At 34.2% G+C, this 24,243-nt stretch overlaps 1 protein-coding gene across 8 annotated transcripts in view; it reads right to left on the minus strand.

The window, feature by feature from the left end:
• Window positions 1–24,243, minus strand: part of ATP8A1 (ATPase phospholipid transporting 8A1) — a 105,238-nt gene that overhangs the window by 24,267 nt on the left and 56,728 nt on the right. For all 8 annotated transcript variants that reach the window (XM_002186576.7, XM_002186543.7, XM_072928120.1 and 5 more), the window contains 9 exons: window positions 20,419–20,591; window positions 17,821–18,004; window positions 17,603–17,713; window positions 11,007–11,081; window positions 10,764–10,886; window positions 8,168–8,246; window positions 4,401–4,462; window positions 1,163–1,219; window positions 600–707 (listed from right to left, as the gene is read on the minus strand). In XM_002186576.7, the coding sequence (XP_002186612.1) occupies window positions 600–707; window positions 1,163–1,219; window positions 4,401–4,462; window positions 8,168–8,246; window positions 10,764–10,886; window positions 11,007–11,081; window positions 17,603–17,713; window positions 17,821–18,004; window positions 20,419–20,591 (972 nt within the window). The remainder of the gene's footprint in view (window positions 1–599; window positions 708–1,162; window positions 1,220–4,400; window positions 4,463–8,167; window positions 8,247–10,763; window positions 10,887–11,006; window positions 11,082–17,602; window positions 17,714–17,820; window positions 18,005–20,418; window positions 20,592–24,243) is intronic.

The raw sequence follows: 24,243 nt of genomic DNA on the forward strand, positions 1-24,243 counted from the left end.
CTGGAATATTCAGAGCAGGTTTAGAAAAATCCAATTAAAAATGAATGAGAAATCACTAATTACTGTCAAAAGGTTAAAGATACATTACAAGAATGCATTCCAAGCAGCACATTAATCAAAAAGAAAGTGTTCATGACAAGCAGTTCATGCAATGTTATGGCACCTCAAATTTTTTTGAGGCACTTTATGGAAGTACTTGGAAAATTTATAAAAACCAAGATTAAAAGCAGCCTTAACCAGGCTTCTACTGGTTACTTCATTATAAAAAAATGCTCCAGAAAAATAAGCACTGTAATTCTGAGAACTGAATTTGGTAAGACTTTTCTTTAGAAAATTAAAGCTTACCTAAGAACTGAAAAGCAGCTTACCTGTCTATTCTTTCTCATTAGACCATATACCCACAGCCTGTTAGCTAAGCTCCATTTTCACAAGAGAAAAAGTTTTGAATAAACATGGCTACCCTACTGAAGGTATAGAAGACAGAATGACATATGCTTTTCTAGTTAGCAGAAGGATCCAGTAAAGATTAGGTCTGTACTACAGACTGATACAGTATTTTTTTTTCACACATTTGGATGTTAGTTAAAATATATTTTTACCTCTCCTGACATATCTGGTGCCATAGGAATGACTGGCCACAAAGAAGAGTAGATTCCAAAAAACACTACCCAAAGTGCAATGCTTCCCCAGATTGCTATATGGCTGAACTGTAAAAATAAGCCAAAAAAAGAACAATTATCACAGATGCATTATAACATAAAATAAGATCTTTGCTACCTAGTATTTATAAGGCTACTTTGATATGTAGGATTAAATTTCCATGCCTTGTATTAATTTAACTCTACTACTTCAGTTAGCTATTTCTTAAAGGAAAACAATACTAACAGCAGCAATATTACTGTATTTAAAGCCAATTTAAATTCAGTTATAGCAAGTCCAGAGCAATTTGATTTTTCTAGTTTAAGTATTACATCTGTCGTAATTTTCAATATTGAACATTATTTTTTGTATGTGGATATTCTGTCCTTCCACACAGTAACCACAGTTTGCTATTGACAAACTCTTAAACAGTGCAATATAACAAATAAGAAGAAAACAATACAGTTATTCATCCATCATATTTCACAGAACATTTGAGAATATGGTAAAGACATTTGCTTACCAAAGTCCAATATGAGGTCTCTAATCCAGCCTTCAAACACACAGTCAGAACCACAAACTTCAGGAGAGAAAGACAGAGAAAGGATTCTTAATACGGGAATCTTAACATACAGAAATTATTAGTTTGGTTAAACTTTCTGGAGAAGACAAGAAAAAGTAAATTGCCACTAGAAGATTTAAGGATACAACCCAGTAATAAGCTAATAATGGAACATTAAGAATTACTAGCTTCCATTAATAATGGCCACTCCCTTAGTTTGGAAAACTCTTCTTTTGCATTAGAAATCTTATCCTTGCTTCTTAGAACTCTGTAAGTCTGGCTCTTACAAAGGTGTTGCATCTTGATTGATTATTTTGGTTACACAGAATGGTTTTAGAAAGTGTAGTAGTCTTCTTCAGTAGAGACTAAAGACCCTCTAGTTACAGACAGGATGACTACAATTTTCTACACCAAGACAGATTTAGAAGACATAGATGCTGGACTAAAAGCTTGCAATTGTTCAAGCTTACATTAGTCTAAACAATCAAAAGTTCTGTTCACTTTATTAGTAAATAAGTCATTGGCATGAAGCCCTGAAAAGCCCGAGTTAACTGCTGGTAATATAAAACTTATGTTCTGCATAAAAATAACATGTTGAGTAAGTCTGTTATGTCATTTTCATTATTCCCTCTCATCTTTACTCTTTTCTTATTTTTACACTTTTTATGGAGCAGTCTCTGAAAACATCATGTTTGTAGGATATGCTCCATTTTAGCTTGCAGATGAGCAACAGGAGAAAGTTTATAATCCCACAGCAAGGACTAGTTGATCCAGGAAAATTGTTTATTTCCTTTCTTTGAAATTCACCCAAGCAAGTTTTCTGTTTACCAAAGAAATAGTTATTACATTTTTGTAATTTACTCCTGAATGTGTATCACAAGTTTTGCTCTACATGTAATCTGAAGAACATGATGCTGAAAAAAGGAGTCACAAAGATCAAGCTCCAACTCTAACAGCAATAGCTTTTTTCTAGAAAACTAGAATTTTCTAGTTTGTTGGACAAGTTGGCAGCACTGACTGTCAGTGAGTTTATTTTTATCGAACTTCAAGCAACCCAGAAATTCAGAAGAAATGTACTTCAATCAGAAGCTGAAGCAACTAGTTAAATATGTATGACAAATCTTTCACTCTATCTGGTGCTCAGAAGGATACAAATACTGCCAGAAAGCTTTCACCTATAAGCTTATACTTTCAATTCTGAAATCCTGAAAATTCCTATTTCAACTGTGCTATTAAGGAAAAAAAATCACACCACCACAATTTCATTATCAAAAACGTGTATGAAATCTAATTAGATGAAAATTAAGGATGATTATGAGTATTCTAATTTACTTGGTCTATCCAGTTTGGATGCATGAAAAAAAAAGATTTATGGAAAAATAACCCAAACAAACTCCTTTGGTACACTTGTTCGCTACTGAGGTCAGTGGTAAGAGAAGTAAACATCCTTCAGGATTACATCAAACATTTCTGCTACATGGACAAAATGTATCCACAAAACAAACACTGCAGATCCCTATAAAAGGAGATACAGAGGGGGAGTATAGAGCCTTTACTGACCTGTGATGGGATCAGACCTGATACCCCTAACAAAATAACCAACTACGCACAGCCACTCCCTCAAGAATATGGGGTTTATTGCTCCCTCCTCTGCTTCAATAGTGCAATAAATCCTACCCAGGAAGCAAGAACTCAAACTGGTATTCTGTATAAAGACTGAGCTTTTTTCAAAAAAAAGATTCTTTGAAATGTTCCTACAGATATTTTCACAGCACTCTATTCCTATTTGGAATTTATGTTTAAAGAAATAATTCCAGGACATATTATGAATCATTGCATATTTCTGAATTTTATTTGTGGATCCAAAGAAACTAAACTGTATCAACTTCTGAATTCCTTTCTTACTGACTTTTGCAGAATCGATGACTACAGACATCCGAAAACCACATTGTATACAGTATGAGGTATGAGAATTACCTTAGCCTCAGAATTTTGATAAGACTGACAACTGTTACTACTCATATACTTTACATGAACAGATTAAAAAATTAAAAAAACCTCTCCACCCTAATTCAGAAAAATCTCTCAAAAAATCACGTATGTTCCAGATTTCCTTGAATTCTTGTGCAAGAGCAGGAAAACATCAATTTCAACTTCCAGATTTCTCCAGACTTTTAACCCAAAGTGAAGGAAAATAGTTTTTTTTTTTAATTCTTGACCACTCTGCAGGTTAGTAGCAAAAAATTAACCTCTCAAGATGGTCACGTTTCAGCTCTCCTAATTGAGAAGGAATTGGAGAATGTGAGATATAAGCAGCATTGTGACCTCTGTTTAAGCATGTGTCTAGAAAATTTCCCTTTTATTTCAGTTATGGTGTTTCCTTATTCCCCAAAGAAGTGATTTTGATGTAAATTCATATTACAGCCCCCTTACTTTAATGAAAGAATTAATTTCATTTTTGTACCTGCCAACAGTAAGGAACTTCAAAAATTAATTAAACTTTTTACACTGAAGGACAGAAGACAGTTAGCATAGATCTATTTTAGCTTCTAAGAAAGATCTTGTAAACCCTGCTATTAAGTAACATTCATATCTAGTAAGTGAAAAGCACATATTTAGCTTTACAAATTTATTTTAGGAGATAAAAGATTAAAAGGAAAAAAACCAAATATGACTACTATCTATGACAGCAACAGAAGTTTACTGTTAGGTATGGATCAGGTGTATTTCTGGTGGTTTTAGCTTCTGGTTCAGATTGCCTCTGAAAAGGCATCCCACAACCTTTATTCAATATGGCTCAGTGCCTCTTTTAAGGCCTCATGATAAATTCAGAGAGAGAACATGATTGTAACATCACAAATCCACAAACCACTTCTATAATCAACAGCCTGAGATTTTTCCAATGCAAGAACTTAAACTAAATTAATAACCATGCTAATTAGGGAATTATAATTCCCATTATTCAAAAATCCAGACCATTAACTGTAAAGAACAAATGTATCTTCTGCATCTTTATTAAAGTGCTTTGTTTTGAAAATTGGAATTAGAACACAAAGTGCACTCCAAATATTCTCAAAGAGTCATTCAAGAGCCATTTCTTACTCTTAAGGCACTGCAGTGAATTAAGACTTCTATGAATAGAATTAATAATAATAGTATCAGCATATCTTTAAACCAGATAGAGCCAATGTAGACTTACAGTGTATACAGTGTTACCCAGGAGCAGGTAATCAGAAGTTTTGCCATTGCCGAATACAGTACCTGGAAAAGGAAAAAGGGATAAAAATAAAAACACTGAAATATTCACAACAGGACTATGTATGTTCTTAATTTTGATACAAAAGAGGTGGCAGCACTTTCTACAGGATACTATGAGATTTCATCTTGAACTGCAGTGAACACTAAAGAACTATGACTTGTATCATATTTAGTGCTCTAAAATGTTCAGTGACTCCAGGGATTATGCAGGAAACAGGAACTTTTTGTGACACCATATACCAGTAAGACCAACTTTTCAGTATTCAGTAGCAGTGCAATTAGTGCAATTTCTTTTAATATCAGGGATATAAAATCTTATCTTCAGAAAGATGTGAAATATAATGGTTATAGTATATATTGATTATAACATGTAAATAAGCAGAAAGCTTTAGAGTCAGATTTTCATGAATTCTGTTATTTTTGGTATGGAAACTTATCCTTGCTCTTATCCATATTTCTGAATTCAACTTTACTAAGAATACAAAATATACTCAGTTTAAATTCTTGAGATGCTTGTCATTCATAAAATTTTCAAAATTTACCCAACTCAAATATGTAGACTCATATAAGTACATATCCATTTGGCACATATGGAAACACACACACACACACATCAGTTATGCAGAGTCAGAACTCTCAAGAGATGCATTTTCATAAAAAATCGTATTTTCATAAAAAACACATGTTTCCTAAGCTTAAGATTCTAAGGCAGTGAATTTTCCATTATTTATCAGAAGTTCATGACTATTTTTACAGCATAGGCCTTTCTGATCCCAGTTCTGTCAACCTTATTTTTATACATAGGATTATTATTTAGACAACTGAATTATTATGAGGAAATTCTTCATTCTCAATTAAAAGTGCTGGGGGGGTTGCATTTTCCCTTGTTCAGTTTTTAAATGCTTTTAGCATTCAAGGTTGTTCATATAGTGCAACTAAACCAACTAAACTATAACACTCTGCTGTTGAGGCTCTAACCACCAGGATATTGCTTTTTACTCCATTATATGGAGTATAATGCTGAGTATGTAGTAAGTAAGGATAAAAGTAAAAGACAATTAAAAAAAGAATAATAAAGAAGGATTTTTTAAAAAGCTGTACTGGGGGAAAGAGAAGAATAAAGTTATTTCTCTGTGGGTGGAAATAAGAGATGGATTTATAACTCCACTGATTAGGCTGGACAGAGGAAGGTGACAGAAATGGTGATAAATGCTGATAAAAATGGCCTGTTGTTGGAAGCACTTATTTTCCACTATCTCAGCTGGCATATGGTATATTAAACACTGCTAATTAAGTACGCTTTCATATTTGTGTTGAATGTTTTTCCAGCCTTTGTATCATCTTTATATATGCTTGAAATTAAATACATTTTGGTTGTGGATGAAGAATGCTCCTCTCTAAAAGCTTTTCAGGACTTGTGAAGACAGTTTAACACAAAAAAAAAAGATGTATTTACTGATATTCTGGAAGAGAGTATCAGAGCAGGGGACAACTTCACACAAAAATACTAGGATAGAAGTCCTCCTTAACCTAGCTGTCTCCCATGCCACAACAGCTGCATCCTCAGCTCTAGTGATACTTGTGGCATTTCTGACACTTCCCCTATTTAACTTTCTCTCTGGACAGACTAGCACACCAAGAAGGACTACAGGAGCTGAAGCCTGAAAAAAAAAAGCTGAGAGGATAGCTTATTTTAAAGATTATACAAAAAAGGGAGCACCTGGTGAATCTAATAGTACATACAAGTTTGGCTTCTGCCATTTCTGTTGACAAATTTGCATCTCAAGAAGCTTCTGGGAAGATTTATGTGCCACTTTTTGTACCCACATGACAATACATGGAGTGTAAATTTTGAGTACTGTACAACAGTAAGTTGTACAGTAAGTAAGTGTACCTTACATGGTAAGGTCCCATAGAGCCAATTCTGACAATTCTTACAAATTCTTACTTATTCTCTGATCCCATATTTCTTGATAGACTCTACTATGACATATGCAGTTTGAAATTTTCTGCTTACAGTTAACAAATTGGCATACAAACAAGACTATGACTAAACAGAAGAATTTGACCAAGAGAAGGGCTCCAAGAGATTTTAATAATCTTCAAGATTTGGTTTTCAACATTCTAATAAATACCTGCTAATATATGCTCTGCACTGCTTTACAATACATACCTAGCAGTAAAGAGTATAATGAGAGTAAGACAGAGGAACAGGCAGGCAGCTAAGTCTATTTCTACTGGTCAGAATGCTGGAACTCAGCACTCTAACGCACAAAGCTGAGCTATACCGTTCACATTTCAGGATCTACCTGCACCTCTTCTTTTTTAAGAGAAGGTGGAAGCAGGGACTTATTCTCAGAAGTTCCTGTCTCTGGTACTCCTTAGGAAACGAATAGCATTATTTCCATTTCCTCTTCACACATGCAGACACCAGTGATTTAATTAATACCATATCTTTTTTTTTTTGCAAACAAGACAGTTCTAGTCCAGGTTTTGTGGGCTGAGAATGCTGAGCTCTCACAGGTGCTTGTACAGGTACCTCTGCCATTCACAAATGAGCTCTACTCTGCATCACCACGGAGACTCACTGAACACTTATCCATGATGTAATGCATAAATCTCTCACATGGATTGGCTAGAGCTTTGAACAGGGATTTCAGTTTGAATTTGAGATTATGGATTTAGAGTATGCACTGGCATTTTGGGAATCTCATTCCTCCTGGGCAACCTAAACTTCTCCAATGCAAACTGTTGCCACTGAACTCACATTCACTGTGATGTGAGTGGTCTTTCAGAGAAAACAGGCTGCCACATCCCTCCCTTTACCATTAGGAGTCACAGAGTGTTTTCCCCTTAAGCTTTTAGTGCATAAGCAGGTGTTACTCAGCTGAGCCGAGCCACTAGTCTCAGCAGTTTCAAAAGTCCATGAGAACATTTCTGTCCCCTATGCCAGGGCAGACTGCTTGGCTATATCACCAAAATTGAAAGGAGACTGATTTTCAGAAAAGCTGCAAAGTACACACTTGATTTTTTTCTCCCCACAAATTGGAAACAAAATAAAACCCCACCTTTATGAGAGCTCTTCCAGCCCCAAACATTCCCACAAAATAGAAGCAGTTCTTTCAACTTTCCTTTCTTTAATTAGCACCACTTTCCTCTCAACCACCCCACTTCCTTCTGCAACTCAAGCATATACAACAGCTGAACTAGAAGATGGACAGGACTGAGCAGTCCAAAATGCCACTGTTCCTCTGTCACAATCCCACTCATAAAAATATAAATTAGCAGATTAGTATGGCCTTGAACTAACAGGACAGAATACCTACACAATAAAACTAAATGTTGACAAAATGTAAGAGACAATATAAGGGACTGTAGCATTTGAGGATTGCGTAGGTATTTACTGTGGTAGTGTATTTTATAAAAAATAGCATAATTAAATAGCAATCTCTTTTTCTCCATCTCGTTTCAGTTTACACCAACACTATTGAGATAGTTAAATGTATAGGTACCTATTATCATTCGTACTTTTACACAGACCTTAAATAAAACATTTTATGGATATGGCATCTGGTTTAGTTCTAGAAATGGTATATTGAAATTTAATCACACTGTACTCTTACTACTTATAAAGTTTCCCTTAGAAAAAAGATATCTACAAATTTTTTACTTTTCAACATTTATATTTTTATTTTTCATAATACTTACCATGCTGGAGGGCTTTTAGTGGAAACCAAAACAGAATGAATGAGTGGAAGAGGCCATTTAAACAATGAACCCAGAAAACCTAAGAAAGAGAAAACAGAAAATCCATGAGAACCATTTGCAATAAACTAGCTCTGTGAACCCTGACCTTTCTTTTTATCTGCGTGTTAGATTCACAAAATGTGTTTTTGTTAGGCCACCACTGTGAAGTAATATAACTGACAGGCACTTTCTGCCTCTTAGCTCTTCATGGGTCATTTGTTTATTTTTATGCTTTGAAAAAAAGTGTGTATTATCTCCTCCTTTTAATTTTGATTCAGAAGGGAAATTACAATATAAAAATATGGGAATATCATCAGAAAAATTAAACTAAACTAGACAGCTGGAACAATTGCTACATTCTAAGTGGGGAATTAAAAAGGACTCTAGCTTTTATAATTTGCATTTATTATAAGAATAAATTTAGATAGCAGAAAAATTAAAACCTGAGTTACACATAAGCCTAACCTATATATTCCCACACACCAAGGAATTTAAAAAGGACAAATATCAGTTTCTTCCTTAAATTTCTCCTTACATACTCCAGTCTTGAAGAAGCACAATTTGATCGTATTAAAATTCCTTTAATGTATTTTCTAAACAATTGAAGTTCTACTTCCAAACTTATTTTCATTTGTAAAAGATGCCTTCTGCAGAGGATTGTATTAAGTTTAAGAAAAAACCCTCTATTAATGCTTTCCATAATATATTGCATAATGACATTAAAAGAATTAATAAAAATATGTAGCCCATTTCCTACAATATGACAATACTGATTTTTTCACTAACAATGCTTTTGGCTGTTATGGCTTTTACTGTAACTGACTGCTGCATATCTTGAGTGGTAAGGTGTTCAAACAATTGAAATTAAGTTGCCTGTCTCACATTTTCCACAATGTCTCAATGTCTTTTGTTAAATTATACAGCTACACTAGGTTGCATGGTCCAATTTACACTCTAATAGTTTGCAGATTTAAACTTGTGCTACTCATTAACCTTTGTCTCTCCTTCTTGCTATGTCATTACCAGAAGTTTTTATTTGACAGAAAGCACAGGTGGGTGCAAGAAAAATTAGTTATACTTTTCCATTTTCCTGACCAGTTCTTTTTGTCCTATGCTAATCCTTTAGCCTCTGTCACGACCTCATAACCTTTGATCCCTTTTACCATAACAAATATCTGCATCAATATTCAAGGCAGTAATGTTTCCAAATCTTTAACACCAACTATTCAACTTATATAGGTGGGAATTTTGTAGCTGGTGAGTTTGTAGACATTTACTTGTAGTAAATGTTGTATGCGAAGAGTAACAGAATTTCCAATTAAGTCAACAATAAATCTGTGCAATAAATGAAAAAAAAAAGCTTATTTTAAAACAGAAAAACAACTATTATAACTCATACTTACACTGTTTATTAAAATTATCACAGCACAAAAATGTCTGTATTTATGGGACCATGAAAAGCCTCATATTTGGAAAGCATTCACAGGGACACAAGAGACTCTATTACAGTGTCCATACAACTTTCAGCTGGCTTTTGTAGGTGAAGGGATGAAATGAGGAAGAAAGAGAAAAATCTCATCTGTTTCAGTGAATAAAGATAGTTTAGACATATAATTATGTGTATATTAGGGTAACTCCAATTATATAGCACAAGTGCTGCAGATATAAGTTAGGTATGCTGTATCAGCTCTGCATATTTACTACAGATCATCACACATAGGCACTGTTAATTCCAGGATATACTGAAAATGTCCCCATTTTATGTTCAACATAAAATGACATTACTTGTAATGTCACAATTATATTAACAAAAAATAAAACTAGAAGAATCTTTTACAAAAGTCAAATACTCATGAAATCACAGACTCAGGCAAAAGTTTAATTTAGTTTTTTTAAAAGAGATTTTTATAGGCAATGCTGTAGAAATTTTGTGTATTTTATGCATTAAAGAGTCCTACATTCTTTTAGTACTACTTATTGTAGTCTCTCTAAGTTGAACATCACCCAACATTTCCAACCAAAAGTAACTTCAGCTTCCTTTTGATCTACACTAACACATTCCTGACTCCAAGCTTTTTTTCCCAAAACTCAAAATTAAACCATAAAAATCACAACTCCAAATTGACAAAGAATAGTACCATGACCCTCCCTCTACAAATCTAGTGACAGATCTTATTGTCCACTGCAACACTTCTCCACAGGCTCCAGTAATCCATTTCCATATAACAGTACAAATACATACAGCCCAGTGACAGTGAGGTCTAATCACTTCTGCCTACAGAACTACAAAAGACAGCTCTATTACCAGCAGGAAAAAGAAAAAAAAAAAAAAAAAAAAGTTGAAAAAATGAAATCCTTGTTGTCCATTTCCATACTTGGTAAAAATGAAAAAACATATATATGATTTGTACCATTCACTGACAAGTGTATACCTGAAAGAGTAGCAATAAAAATTCTCTCCATTTTTAATTATGAGCAGCACAGAACAAAAAGGGTAACTACCTATGCTGAATTCCTATGAATTTTTGCTTTATGTTTGATTTTTACAAAGATCTACCTTAGTATTAAAGTCCAGTGCATTTTGGGAAGTCTTGTATAATTCAGGGTATTTCAGCATGTTTTCTTTTCGGCAGGATCTCTCAAATATTCCGAGAGTTAGAGGAGGCATTGCTGTAAACATCTAGTAGGTGGTTTAAAAAGAAAAAATTGCAAAACTTTAGAGGTGAGGATTTACTTAAAGACTGCTTACTCAAGAAACATTCATGGATAAATGTAACTAAAGGCACACAAATTGTCTTACCACATTGTAAAGACCTATACACCATCTTTCAAAAAGAATTTGTCCAGAAAAGCCATTGACAAACGCAAACCAGACCTGCAAAAGATAAGAACTGTGTATTACTCAAATGTCTTGCAAGGTACAATAAACAGATTTTTTTCCTCAGCTTCATAAAAAGGGATACCCCTACAACACATTTATAACACAGTTGAAAATGTTTTGGTTTAAATCCATATGAAAAAATTAATGATAAACCCAACTTTCAATCAGGAACAGATAGTGGGCAATCTAGTCAGATATGTGAGCAATTCCATGCAAATAGGAAAACATTCAAAGGAGGTTACTATTTTCAGAAGAAATGTCAGGTTCTTCAAGATTTTAAGAGTGATTCAAGCTCACTGAATTCTTAATGAAATAAAAATCTGATAAATATGGGCTGGTGGAAGGGGAACCTACAGACTAGTAGTCATAGACTTCCCATTGCTAGCAAACTTGATTAACAGGATTAATTGATTAACCTGGTGCTTGGAACTTAAAACTACCAATGATCCTTACTCATGAAAGGATTAGGCTTTACCAGAGCACTAAACTCGAACTACTTAGTTAAGAAGCACTAACTCAACTACAGGGTACTGTAGAGAGGGAAGCAGACACCTCTTTAATTGCATAATTTTAATCATTTTTTGCTAAAAGGTTAAAAGAAAAGAGATTGAATTTGAAATATGTGATAACATATTTTCTAATGTTTTTCAGCACAGCATGCAGTTCTATCTACTTTTTCCTATTATTCTCATCCTTGAATTAGTTCAATGACAAAGTGGAGAAGCAGCACATCTGATGAATCTTTATTAAAACTTTAAACTATATTGTCTTAGAAAAATGAAAGCTCTTAGGTAAGATAAGTCAAAATCATCTGAACATTCTACTCTGTTTAACAGTCATGTTTTACAACTGAATTTAGATGCTGCTTTCTTACAGTTCACATTTCATTGAGCTTCATTAAGGAAGCATGAATTACTATAATCAATATGTATGTTTATCAGTATGTACCCAGCCTGGTCTCCAGGTAATTGTATTCTATGATCAAACTCAGATTTTTTTCTTTAATCATGTGGTGCAATGCCTGAACATGTTTGTGAATACTTTGACATGGAAAACCTCTTGAATTTGGCAACTATTAACACTAAAAATGGGAGGTGAAATCCAGCCAAAATTGCTATTTGTTCAACAGATAAGAGTAAATTTTTTTTTGGTGGCCACTTATTAAAACAAGATTGGATACAAAGTCATGACTGTTCAAGGCTGCAATACAGAAAGAGAGAATTCCCTGAATTTTCCAAAATCTTATAATGCTAAATTTGTATGCCTTGGTAGATTAAAGTGCAACAAGCACAATTTTCTAGCCTTTCAGACTATAAACTGAAAAGACAATGGAATTACTTTATTTCAGTTGAATCAGATTTTTAGCATCTCTTTTGTATTTTGATTTTTGACTTTCAAAATATGAATGATGATTTAATTGTGATGAATTTGTTGGCAGCAGCTTCTCAGTAGCTGAGTGTAAGGGTCCACGATGAGTACTTAATCAATTGTGCATTACAGAATAATTATGCACTCAACATCAGTACAATTGATGCTTTTTTTCCTTTGTGTGTATCAAATACTGGAGTAAATTTTAGAAATATTGATTTGAAAGAGTAAGGGTGGTGGAAGATATGTGACTCAGTAGCTGGTCATAAATGTGTACATCTCATTGCTGGTAATTTCAGATAGAGTTAAGAAAAGTATCACTCCCTAGGAAGAAAATAAAAGACCACAAGTACATATAGACTTGACCCTTCATAACCAAAGGAGTATATGGAAAAGACATTAACTTTCCACTGTGATTTAACCAGCAGGTGAAGTGTTATAAACTGCTAGTTTTAAATGAAAGGCCTAAATACATACACTGAATCTATTCCACATGTCTACTGCTCTTACAGGTTAAGCAACACTTGGAAATGTTTTGGAGTGACTTTTAAAAAGCAAGGTAAATATTTAGAAAAAAAATTTAATTTGCAATGGAATGTTGCTTTCAGCTTATTTTGTACAGAATTTAAATTAGCATATTCAAGGTATTTAAGCTGAAAACAGTTTTAGTATAAAATTGTAAAGAAATCCTTTAAGGTATAGTATTGACTTCCTGAAATATTAGCATTAACTTTTTTTCTAAAGAAAGCACGCAAGTCATAGGCATTTTAGTTCATTTTAGTGTAATAAGGGAGTGGAATATATCTTGGTCAGAGGCCTAGATGCAAACTAAAGAGAGATGAAATTTGGTAGCATCTCTAAGTTCTGAAGTTCCTATGGAATCTATCAAAAAAAGTCCATGAAGAAGAAATCCTTTAGTGTGGCTAAAAGCAGTAGTCTCCAGTAGAAACACTGTTGTTTAGTGGAATATTACATATTTAACTTTAAGAGAGAAAACAGCTTTAGTACCTAAGCAGAAACATTAATTTTATATTATTTAAAAGATAGTATTTGAATGTTCACATTAAGAACAACTGCTCAAGCCATAATGGCTCAAAATTAAAAGATTTAAAAGGTAGAAAAAGAAAAGACAAAGGACAAATACAGTGCTCACCTCAAAATAAGAGAAGAAAATAACCTGCCTATTTGCCTAAACTTCTGAATCTCAGGCCCTAGAAAATTTCTCTCCTAACCCTGCACGAAGAAATTAATATGCAGCTTGCTATATGATTAATAGTGACAAGAAACACTTGCTCTGCAGCGGGCAATTTATTCAGACAAGTGTGTTTCATCCTAGTTATGATGGACAATGAAGACAGCTGTACCTGAAAAGTAAGTTTTTTAGGATGCTGGACATGACACTAATTGAGGAGCAGACTCAAACACTTCTCTCTTAGGGTATAGGTCCTACTTTAACAACTCAAATTACTATTATCCAGCTCCCTTTTACAGAAGGACAGGTGATAAAAGTATTTTAGACTATATATGTGAACAGGCAGTGAAAATTCAGACCATTCTGTAGTTCAAGGCCTACAAAATTTTCCATTGAAAAGGAAAGATTTAGGTCCCCAGCCTGTCTAAAATGAGATGGATCTCAACACAGATTCTTGTATTTCTAAGTTTTCCAACCATGTAATGCCAAAATGTGGACTCTAACACAATCACTTTCTGCTGTGGGTGTTTCAAACTGAACTTGGTGCAGTTTGCACACCTCAAGTAAGCTGTGGCAGAGTGAACCACAGCAGCTGAACCGTGCAGCTCAGACCCAATGTAAGTATGCCCAGAAGCCTGCTCATGTTTGGGGTTATGCATTATATGGGTCTCAATATGATCATGGCTATTCATCTGATATGTCATGCAAAAGAAATAGGAACAAAATGGTAAATTCCAGTAATGGACATGAACAGCTTAGGGGAAGGGGAAAAATAACTTCTCCATCATCCAAAGTTTATGGAATAAAAAAAGTCATTACATTTCATAGTATCACTTAAATTGCTATGAACAGACATGTTTAAACATCTGTGACCAAAATTTAAATCTCAACTCCACTCATCTGTTTCTTCTGCTTGTCTTGGTCTTTTACTGTTTCATTTGATGTTTCATGTTGGGTAAAATGAAATCTTCTTATTTTTTAAAACTTTAAATCCTTTTTACTTAATATGAACCAGTTATTTTACATTATTACTAGTTATTACTAGATAGCAAAATGAGAAGTAGGAATAGGAAAATTTTGTTCCTCTGATGTCAAAGGGTGATTTTAATAGCTTCATAAAATGAGTAGTCTAATGACAGAATGTATACAGTAATGGTAATTATAAAAATAAAACCAATCCACAAAGGAGCTCTCAGACTGAGATCAGTCTCAATCCGCTTTATAAAACAATGACAGCTCCTCCAAAATAAGTAGAAGACTTTACATAGGCTTGTCCTACATGAGTATGATGCTCTGTACAGGCTTAATAAAGCACATTAGTGGTCTATTAGAGATTCAGAATTTTCACATGCAATTTAGACTGATACATCAGAATATAACCTCTCAAGTCATTGTGACTAGTCCTATACAAAAGATGAGGCCCATATTTAAATAGCAATTATATCAAGACACAGAGTAGAAAAACATGATTACAGACCACTTCTAGTTTCTTATGAATAGTTTAAATGCCAATAAGCACTGGTCACTGTGCCTGAGTATCACCATAGAGCTTTACCATTTTCTGAATTAAGAAACCAATTTACATCAATTTTATATCAGCCCATGAATGCCTAGGATAAAGCCTGTACTTTAGATTAAATGGAATATTTTCCATTATTTTCTTGATTAGTACTGAGCAGGCATTTAAAAACAGGACACAAGTCTATTAAGTAAAGGTAGGTACTTTTAGTTATTGTCAGAATAAAAGGAAACTTGTTTAAAGTAACTTCCAGACATGCCTTTCACAGTACTATTTTCTAAACTCCAAGACAGAGGAGGTGTGGCCACAAAAGCCTCACAGAAGTTTTCCTGATGTAGCATTTCTGCATATTAAGCAGCAGCTTACAAATACTCATTGAGCTCTCTGCTCCCACGCCTGGTCTGTACAAAAAAACTGAAAAGAGAGACTCAAGACTGGCAGTTGTCCTTTCTGGAGACATTCAATGATGAATTTCTGCCCATTCACTCACAGTATTGACATGAGCTATTAACATCTCTGAAAAGTGTTCTGAGCTGACAAATGTGGGGTATACAAGAATTCAAGTAGAATTTATTTTGTCTTCCAGAGAAGGTGTATATGGCAAAATGATTGCATGCATTATATATAAAGGGTCATAACAAAGCATATCAAAATGATCTCTTTGCCCTTCCATCTCTCAGGAAGAAGAGACTACCTGTTCATAAAATCAAAGTTTTGATCTTTAGGCTACTGATCTCTGTACCCTGCATTTAACTTTCTTTCTCAAAAATAAAAATAGTGGGATACCTATATCTGATTTAAGTTAAAAATTTACAATATATTTGCAGGTGACAATGACAGAAATCTAAGAAAAATATGTTCTAAAGCCAACCTTTGCATGCTTTCCATAAGCAAAGTATACATTATTATTGTTTTTTTCAAATACTTCTAGATCTACTGCTAATCAGCACTTCTGGAAATCTGACCATGTAAGTAGATACCCAGCCTTTGAAATACAGCAGCTAAAGTCCGCCACTTCTACACAAAAAAGGACCTTTAGTGAACTTTAGTGAAGCTTTTTCTATAGCTTCCTAATTTATATTTTTCTAAACAGGCTAAATCCACTTAACTTGCTGCTACTTAAATAGAAATCTATTTGCAGTAATAACACAGTAAGGAGAGAAAAAAGAGGAAATTTAGAAAATGTAAAAATATGGTAAGAAAATTGCACTCTTTTGGCTACAACTTTTGCACATAAAAAAATTATTGAAGTATTTTCAAATATTACAATGAGTAAGGTCACGTAAATAAGTATCAAAATTGGAAATACTAATCTAATATTTACATCAGGTTTAACAGAAATAGGTAATTTTCTTCCAGTAAAACTGAATACTTACTTCAGAAGTTTAAGATATTAATTTGAAAATATATTTTAAAAAACGATGAAAATTTAAAGGGTATCTGTTAACCCTTTAAATGTAAAAAAATCTGTTAACCCATTAATGTAAAAAGTAAATAAGACTATCTATAAAATTTATTTTATGGTCAAGATTTAAAAAAATTAAGTATTTTTTCCACATTTTTAACCCCAAGTTTCATTGTGAATATAAAATTTGAATCAATTATAAATGCAATTTTTGTATATATATATATATACACACTTGATTATAAAAGATGCAGCAGCTGTTGGAACAAAAAGTAAGGGAGAGGAGAGAGGAGCTTTAAAAAATTATTTAAAATATGTTCAACATTTTATGATTGCTGTGTGGTCATGGAAGGAGTGAAAACTACAATTATATGTTCTGTTCTAACCATACCTATCAATAAATGTACATTTATTACAACACAATCGTCTCATATCACTATATTTTTCGCAAGATTTCACTCCTTAAAATCCCAGGTGAAAAAACTAGGTCAGGTACTTCCAGGAAAGTATCCCTGTTCTTGAACAGGAGCCTGAGGATGCACAGTCACCCCATTCAGCAAGTGAAGGGTGCTCAAGAATGGAAATAAACCTGTCTGTAAAAATCCTGGGCACTGCTCTGAGCAGCAACAGCCCTGCAGTGCAACAGAGACCTTCCGAAGGGCCTCAGATTGCGAACCTGACAGTCCCTGACCAGCGCAAAGAGCTGAAGCACTCACATCTCCGGGTATATTTAAGGCAATCTTGTAACTGGATTCCTTAATTACTGGAATGATGTTACATGTACAGCATTTTAATAAGCTAGCAATAGTTTAAAAACATTTAGTACTAATATTTACTTTGCATTTTTAAACAACCGGGTTTTTTTAAAGTAAAAAAGATTAATATTAATCAGCTTATTAAAAATTGCAAGATTCACTACTAGTAGGTATTTATTTACAGTTAAAATACTTTTCAAAAATCATATAATAACCAAAAGCTCAAAATTAAGATTTTACTTTCAAGAAGTAATATTTCATGTATTGTAAAATTACCTCGATAATATAAAGGACTATATTCTTGTAGAAACAATATAAGATGCATTTAGCTACTCTGTTATAATTCCAGGCTCCATGAACCAACAGCAAGTTCTTCAAATACTTGAACTGTAAAAAACATGAAAAATGAACAAACATACAATTAAAACATACATATGTGAATTAGTCATATTTTAAAATATTTTAGTGTAGTATTTTGCAGTGTAATGACTTACCTGAGCAATTGAATAGTCTGAAGAATTAGCAGCCTGTAGACCTTCATTCCCACTGATACCAACACCAACATGTGCTGTTTGTATCATACTAACATCATTTGCTCCATCACCAATCGCTAGAGTTACTACCTTGACTTGTTTTTTAACCATTTCTACAACTTCAGATTTTTGAAGTGGTGATACCCTAAGGGATAAAAAAAAGAAACAGGTTTAATACAGGACTTTCAAATGAATGTACTTTTAAAACATTATATTCTGTGAAAAGGTAATAAACTCAAGTCAATTAACATCCTGGTCAGCAACATGGTCTTTTTATTGCCCTTCAAGAGTACATGCTAAAAGCACATTCACAGCAAAATTAATAAAATAACCAACATTTCTAAACTCTGGATTACTTAAAAGCTGAAAGAATATTCTATGTTGAGAAAGTCACCTTACCAAGTGTGTTAGAGACAACTGTTTTAAAATGTATTTAAAAAAAATAAAGGAATGAAAAATAATAAAGCTGCAAATTGAAGGTAGCTATGTAATCACATTATTCAGTGGCCAGTACAACACATGCAGAACTACTTGACGTCAGAAAAAGCTGCATGGGATGAGTACAGCCTTATGGAAAACCTGGGTTGAAAGTTTCTGGGCAACAGCCCTTCTGAAAAATTCTGTGGTCCACCTATATGAAAAAAATCTTTCTATTATTTTTTGGTACATGTTTTATTTGAACTCTACTGTTGAGAATTGTACCAAGACTTGCTGCAGCCAGCTTCTACAGAAGATTCCTGACATGAGTACTTCTTTTTCATCTTTTTTAACTACTCAGGAGCAGTGCCTTAATTGCTTTTTAGAAAATGTTATAGGGGCAGCTGGAAGATGGCACTGTCACTGCCTCAAGTTCATGGTGAAACCAGTAAAAAATATTTTTCATTCATTTTTCTCACTCTTAGCTGTACATTTTTACTCCAGAATAAGCCATTTAACATTCTTCTTGCATATATTACTCTGAAACCAATATAAAGTTGGAATTCAGTTTGCTAAAGTCTTTAAGCCAAACATCTGCTTGGAATTAATAACATACACAGATTTTTTTTTTTTTAAGAGAAATGTCTACTGAATATTTGTCAGCATCATCTGTGCTACAGCTAGTCTTAGGAAGAATTCACTGGTAATAAATGCTTCTGCACAACCTGCAAAATTAAAAGAAAGCGGTTGAATAAAAACTACCATTTAAAACTTCTTATTTTCAAGCTCATAAACAAGGAAATGAAGTTTTTGTTACTAAAGGCAAAGCATTTAACAGAAACAAATATTTTGGCAGAATTTTGACTTTTGGGAAACATAGGATATTAAATATGTTCACATTAAAACAATGAGTTTTACAAGCAAGCATTTTAGTTTTAAACCTGTAGCCAATTTTTAAGCAACCACAAAATATGTCAGACATATATATATATGCATTGAAATCAACTGACCTAAGTATATTATGGAAGTGTAAAATGAAGAAATGGCAGAGAGAATACTACAACAGAAACTTTCATTTTGCACTTTGCTGTTTCTTTACAAGAATCCCAACAGTAAAAGACAGCTTTATGTACAGAACATCCCTCAATGGTGCCCCAGTTCAACAGAAACAGAAAAATTATCTCTTCAAATGGCATAAAACGTATTTTGTAATCAAGGAAAGAGAAGAAAAAGAAATATAGCTTTAAAAGATCAGTTTTACATGCATCTCCTGCTTGTTACTGTACTGAGCAAACTCAACCTAGTGGAACAAGCACAATACTCCAACTTATCTGTCAGAAAGACTACTGCCATCAGGGAGGTATTTATACACAGTATAAACTGTTCATCAGAGTAACTTCTCAGTTTAGCAGACAGTAAAACCCAAGTTTGAAAATCAAACTGTTTCAGGCTGAACTATGCCTACAAAGCTTAAACACAAAAACATTAATTGAAAAATCCCTTGGTAGCATGACATTGCTTTTCAGAAGGGATGGAATGACTAGAAACCTGGTGATTATTTGGATATCACACTATTACTTCCTTTTCTGTGTCCTTTTGCAAAGCAGAAAAATAGTTCCATTTTGAACAGATTTTTCAGATGAAGCTGATTTATTTTAATGGAACAATGGCAGTTTATACCTGTAATAGATGATATTTACAGGAAAGGATGGAAGGGTTCATTGTATAAAGAAACCCTATAATAATGATAAAAAAAGGTGTTTTCACCAGCTTCAGGTAATAAAAAGCATGCTTGGTAGTACCTTTAACATTTTTGTGCCCTTCGTATTCAGTGTAATCCACATTTTACAGAAAACCAGCCTGTGGAGAAAGATCTACAGTCGACTCTAGATATGCTAAAACCTGTGGTTAACTGTAATATCAATTCAAGGTCAAGATTAGTGTCTCAACCTTATTGAGACTACTCTCAATAGATTACAAATTATATTCCTGGAAATATGCAATCAGAGTTACTCTGACAAGTACACTTTATTGCAGACTGCTCTACAGTGCTATTTCACTTGAATGACTGTATTTCATAACTTCAGTTTATTTTTATATGTCAATAAAAATAGCATGGAGAGAGAATAACGTAAACCTTACCTGCAACAAATAACAGCTTTACATGACAAAGCCAAATCCAGGAAATACTGTCTTACACCAAATGTCAAAGCATACTTCAGAGATTTACCATCAATGATGAGAGCAAAATCATTTTCCTTCCTTAAAGCATCACCAAGAGTACTGCAATGATGGCTAAGTGTCTCTCTTGTTCCCTGTAGCACAAAAAAATGGTGTCCATTATTTTTAGTTCTTAATATTCTTAAATCCAAATTTTTCAGTGTGATCAGAAACACTGGCACTTTGGTTTTTGAGGATGGTGCCTTTTGATTCTGCTATCAAATATTATAAAGTGAAATAACATAAAGTGAAATATTATAAAGTGAAAATAATAAACTGAAGATAAATTTGCAATGGTAGCACTATTAGAAACACAGTAGAAAAATGTTGTGTAGGATTGCTCTTTCACTCTGCCAAAAAAGAAGTGTATAAGTTATGGTGGAACTTTTAATGCTCTTTGGACAGCAACAATAGTGGCATAAATATTTGCCAGAAGACACAGGTATACAGAAAAATAATATAATAATACAAAATTTGACTCATATATAGAGAGATACTAGAATTTACTATTATACAAAATGTTCCTAAATGTTTGAGAAAAAGGAAACCCAGATAATTAGTGATATAAATATATGCATTATAACTGATAATTCTATCACATTAAATTAATATTTTAACACAATATAACAATTATAACATAAAGTACATGTTATACAAAGGAACATATTTTGTATTTTTCAGTTGCTAATGACAGTTGGAATCACACCTACAGAAGTCACTATTTTGTGATCTACAGAACTTCAGATTACATTCAGTAGACAATACATTCATGTGTATTTATTCACAGAGCAGCCTGCTTTGGGAAGGTCACTGATATCTAGTTAGCTACAGTGCAGCTCTACCACAGAGTGTCATGAAGGACAGAAAATATTGCTTGTTGCCCTTCTTTCTTTTTAAAATACCTTTACAGAGCTGTACAACATAATCTTCTTCAGTTTCCTGCTTCAAAGCCCAGAAGTAGAAAGTATTTTAGAGGAGAAAGGAAGATGAAAAAACGTCTCTCTTCTGCTTGTAAAATATTTACTTCGGAAGCTAGTGACATCCTAAGACAACATGTTCCCATATTTTTTTACAAGTTTACCAACCAAATAATTGTGCTACTTCAGTGATGTCAGGCATACATAAACAAAATTTAGTGTAGCCACCTAAAAATAAAACACTGAACTAATTAAAAATCTCAAAACCCTCTGAAATGAAATTACAGATACTGCTTTGCCTTTTCAACTCAACTTACTCCTCCCATTTCCACATATTGTTATTAATTTTTTTTTTAATATTTTGCTTCTACTGGCATTCTAAAGATTCATTGATTAATCTAAAATGATTAGGCTTTTGGGGAATTCTGCACTTGTTTCCTGGCTCTCGCCCACTAGAAACTGTGACAGAAATGAAGTTACACTGTTTAAAATTACATGTTAAAAAATCTTTAAAATGACAACAGTTTCAGTAACTATTTTCCAGAGCATCTTCTCTAATTAAGAAATATTGCAACATAAAGGAAGTATCAATTTTTCTCATCTGTGAGGACTATTTAATTTCTAACAAGGTTTAAACAACACATGAATAGTCATATTCCTCCCATCTGCTGTTTCTTCTGTTTAATGAAATCCCCATAATCCAGGAGTAAATGGTCTTTGCCACTTAGATATGTAAGTGTATAGACCCCAGTGGAATCCACCTGAGGGTGCTGAGGGAGCTGGTGGAATAGCTCAAGAGGCTTTTCCAACATCCAACATTTTTCATTAGTCCTGGTTAACCTTGGAGGTGCCACACAGCCGGAGGTTTGCCAATGCGATGTTCACCTACAAGAAGGACCAGAAGGAGGATCTGGGAGAACTACAGGGCTAGCAGCCAGGGAAGGTCATGGAACAGATCATCTTGAGTGTCATCATAAGGCTCGTGTTGGTCAACCAGGGGATCAGGCCCAGCCAGCATGAGTTTAGGGAAGGCAGATCCTGCGTGATCAACTTGATCTCCTTCTATGACAAGGTGACATGAATAGTGGATGAGGAAAAGGCTGTGGAATAGTGGACGAGAAAAAGGCTGCAGTTTATCTGCACATCAGGAAAGCCTTTGAGGCTTTCTCTCAAGCCATTCTCCTGGAGAAACTGGCTTGTGGTGACTCAGATGGGTGCATTGTTTACTGGATATGAACTGTAAAACCAGCATCTCTAGGTGTTTGACAGCCAGCTGAACAGGAGCCAGTGTGTGCCCAGGTGGCCATGAAGGCCAGTGGCATCCTGGCCTGTGACAGCAATAGTGTGGCCAGAAGGACCAGGGCAGCGATTGCCCCCCTCTACTCAGCACTGGTGAGGCCACACCTCAAGTCCTGTGTTCAGTTCTGGGCCCCTTATGACAAGAAAGACATTGAGATGTCAGTCCATGTCCAGAGAATGGCAACGGAGCTGGGAAAGGGTCTGGAGCAGAAGAAAGGAGCTTGGATTGTGTAGCCTGGAGAAGAGAAGGCTCAGGGAGGACCTTACTGCTCTCTACAGCTGAATAAAAGGAGACTGTAGTGAGATGAGGGGTCAGTCTCTTCTTTCATGTAACCAGTGACAGACAAGAGGATATAGTCTCAAGTTTTGCCAAGGAGGTTTAGATTAGATATAAGAAAAACTTATTTACTGAAAAGGTGCTCAGACATTGGAACAGGCTGCCCAGGGAAATGGTGGCGTCACCATGCACAGAAGTACTTAAAATGCTTGTGGATGTGGCACTTGGGGATACTGTTTAGTGGTGAACTCTTTTGTTTAAACTGACCCTAATTTTTTATCCGAAGCAGACATGGCATCAAGTAGCTCCAAGAATACTACATTTTAAAACAAAAAAACTCCTACCCCAAGACAAAACAAAACTCAAATTGTGAAACTGTTGTATTTAAAATTCCTTTGTGGGCATAGTCCCTGTGCTGAAATCACATGCCGCAGATTAAATGCAGCATAAAAGTGTCCCTTATTAAATACTTTGCATATTTCAATGGAATATTTTTCAATAAAACTGAATGGCAATCAAACTATTTTCTAGTTGCAGTTTAAATTCACAAATAAAAGAATAAGGCTATGTTAGGACGTCTGTCTATGATTAACAGTACTATAGTGAAATTTAGCAGTCCATTAGGTCAATATGAAGGCAAACAAAATCCAGTGCTTTTGTAAACAACTATAAGAACTGACTAACAAACCCCACATTTTGCTTGTGAAGATAAGCTAACATGTTCACGGGACTAGAGGTCCAAAACAAATAATGTTCTAAAGAGTTGAGATACCAAAATACTTTCAGTTCTATACCAGCTAATGTTTGTTGGGGACTGCAGAGGTGGGTGGGGTTGAGATATTTTTCTTAAAATTTCAAGAATAAGGGTATTTGTTCAAATAAAAGAGGATCTTTTATTTTAGCATATTCTTTGTAAGCTCAATTGACAGAGCAGGGATACAGTCTGAACAAATATAATGTATTCTAACTTCCTCTGTCTTGCGTGCTTAAGCTGTAACAATGATCAAACTGATGAGGTATTTGTTTTGCTACACCTTTTTTTTAAAATGTCTTAGAGACAGGGGACTCCGTATGTCCATAAAGGGATTAGATTTGAGCAAGCTGTGTTTTAGGAAAAGCCACTGGTATGCAATGGACAAATACTACTATTTTAACAGCAAGGGGAAGAAGCATTCACTTAATGTCACTGTTCTCAGTGCAAGGTTTCAGTGTTTTTCCCAAGAGTATGAAGACCAAGAAAATCCAACCTCCCTA

The sequence above is a fragment of the Taeniopygia guttata genome, chromosome 4, assembly GCF_048771995.1.
Source record: "Taeniopygia guttata chromosome 4, bTaeGut7.mat, whole genome shotgun sequence".
Classification (NCBI taxonomy): domain Eukaryota; kingdom Metazoa; phylum Chordata; class Aves; order Passeriformes; family Estrildidae; genus Taeniopygia; species Taeniopygia guttata.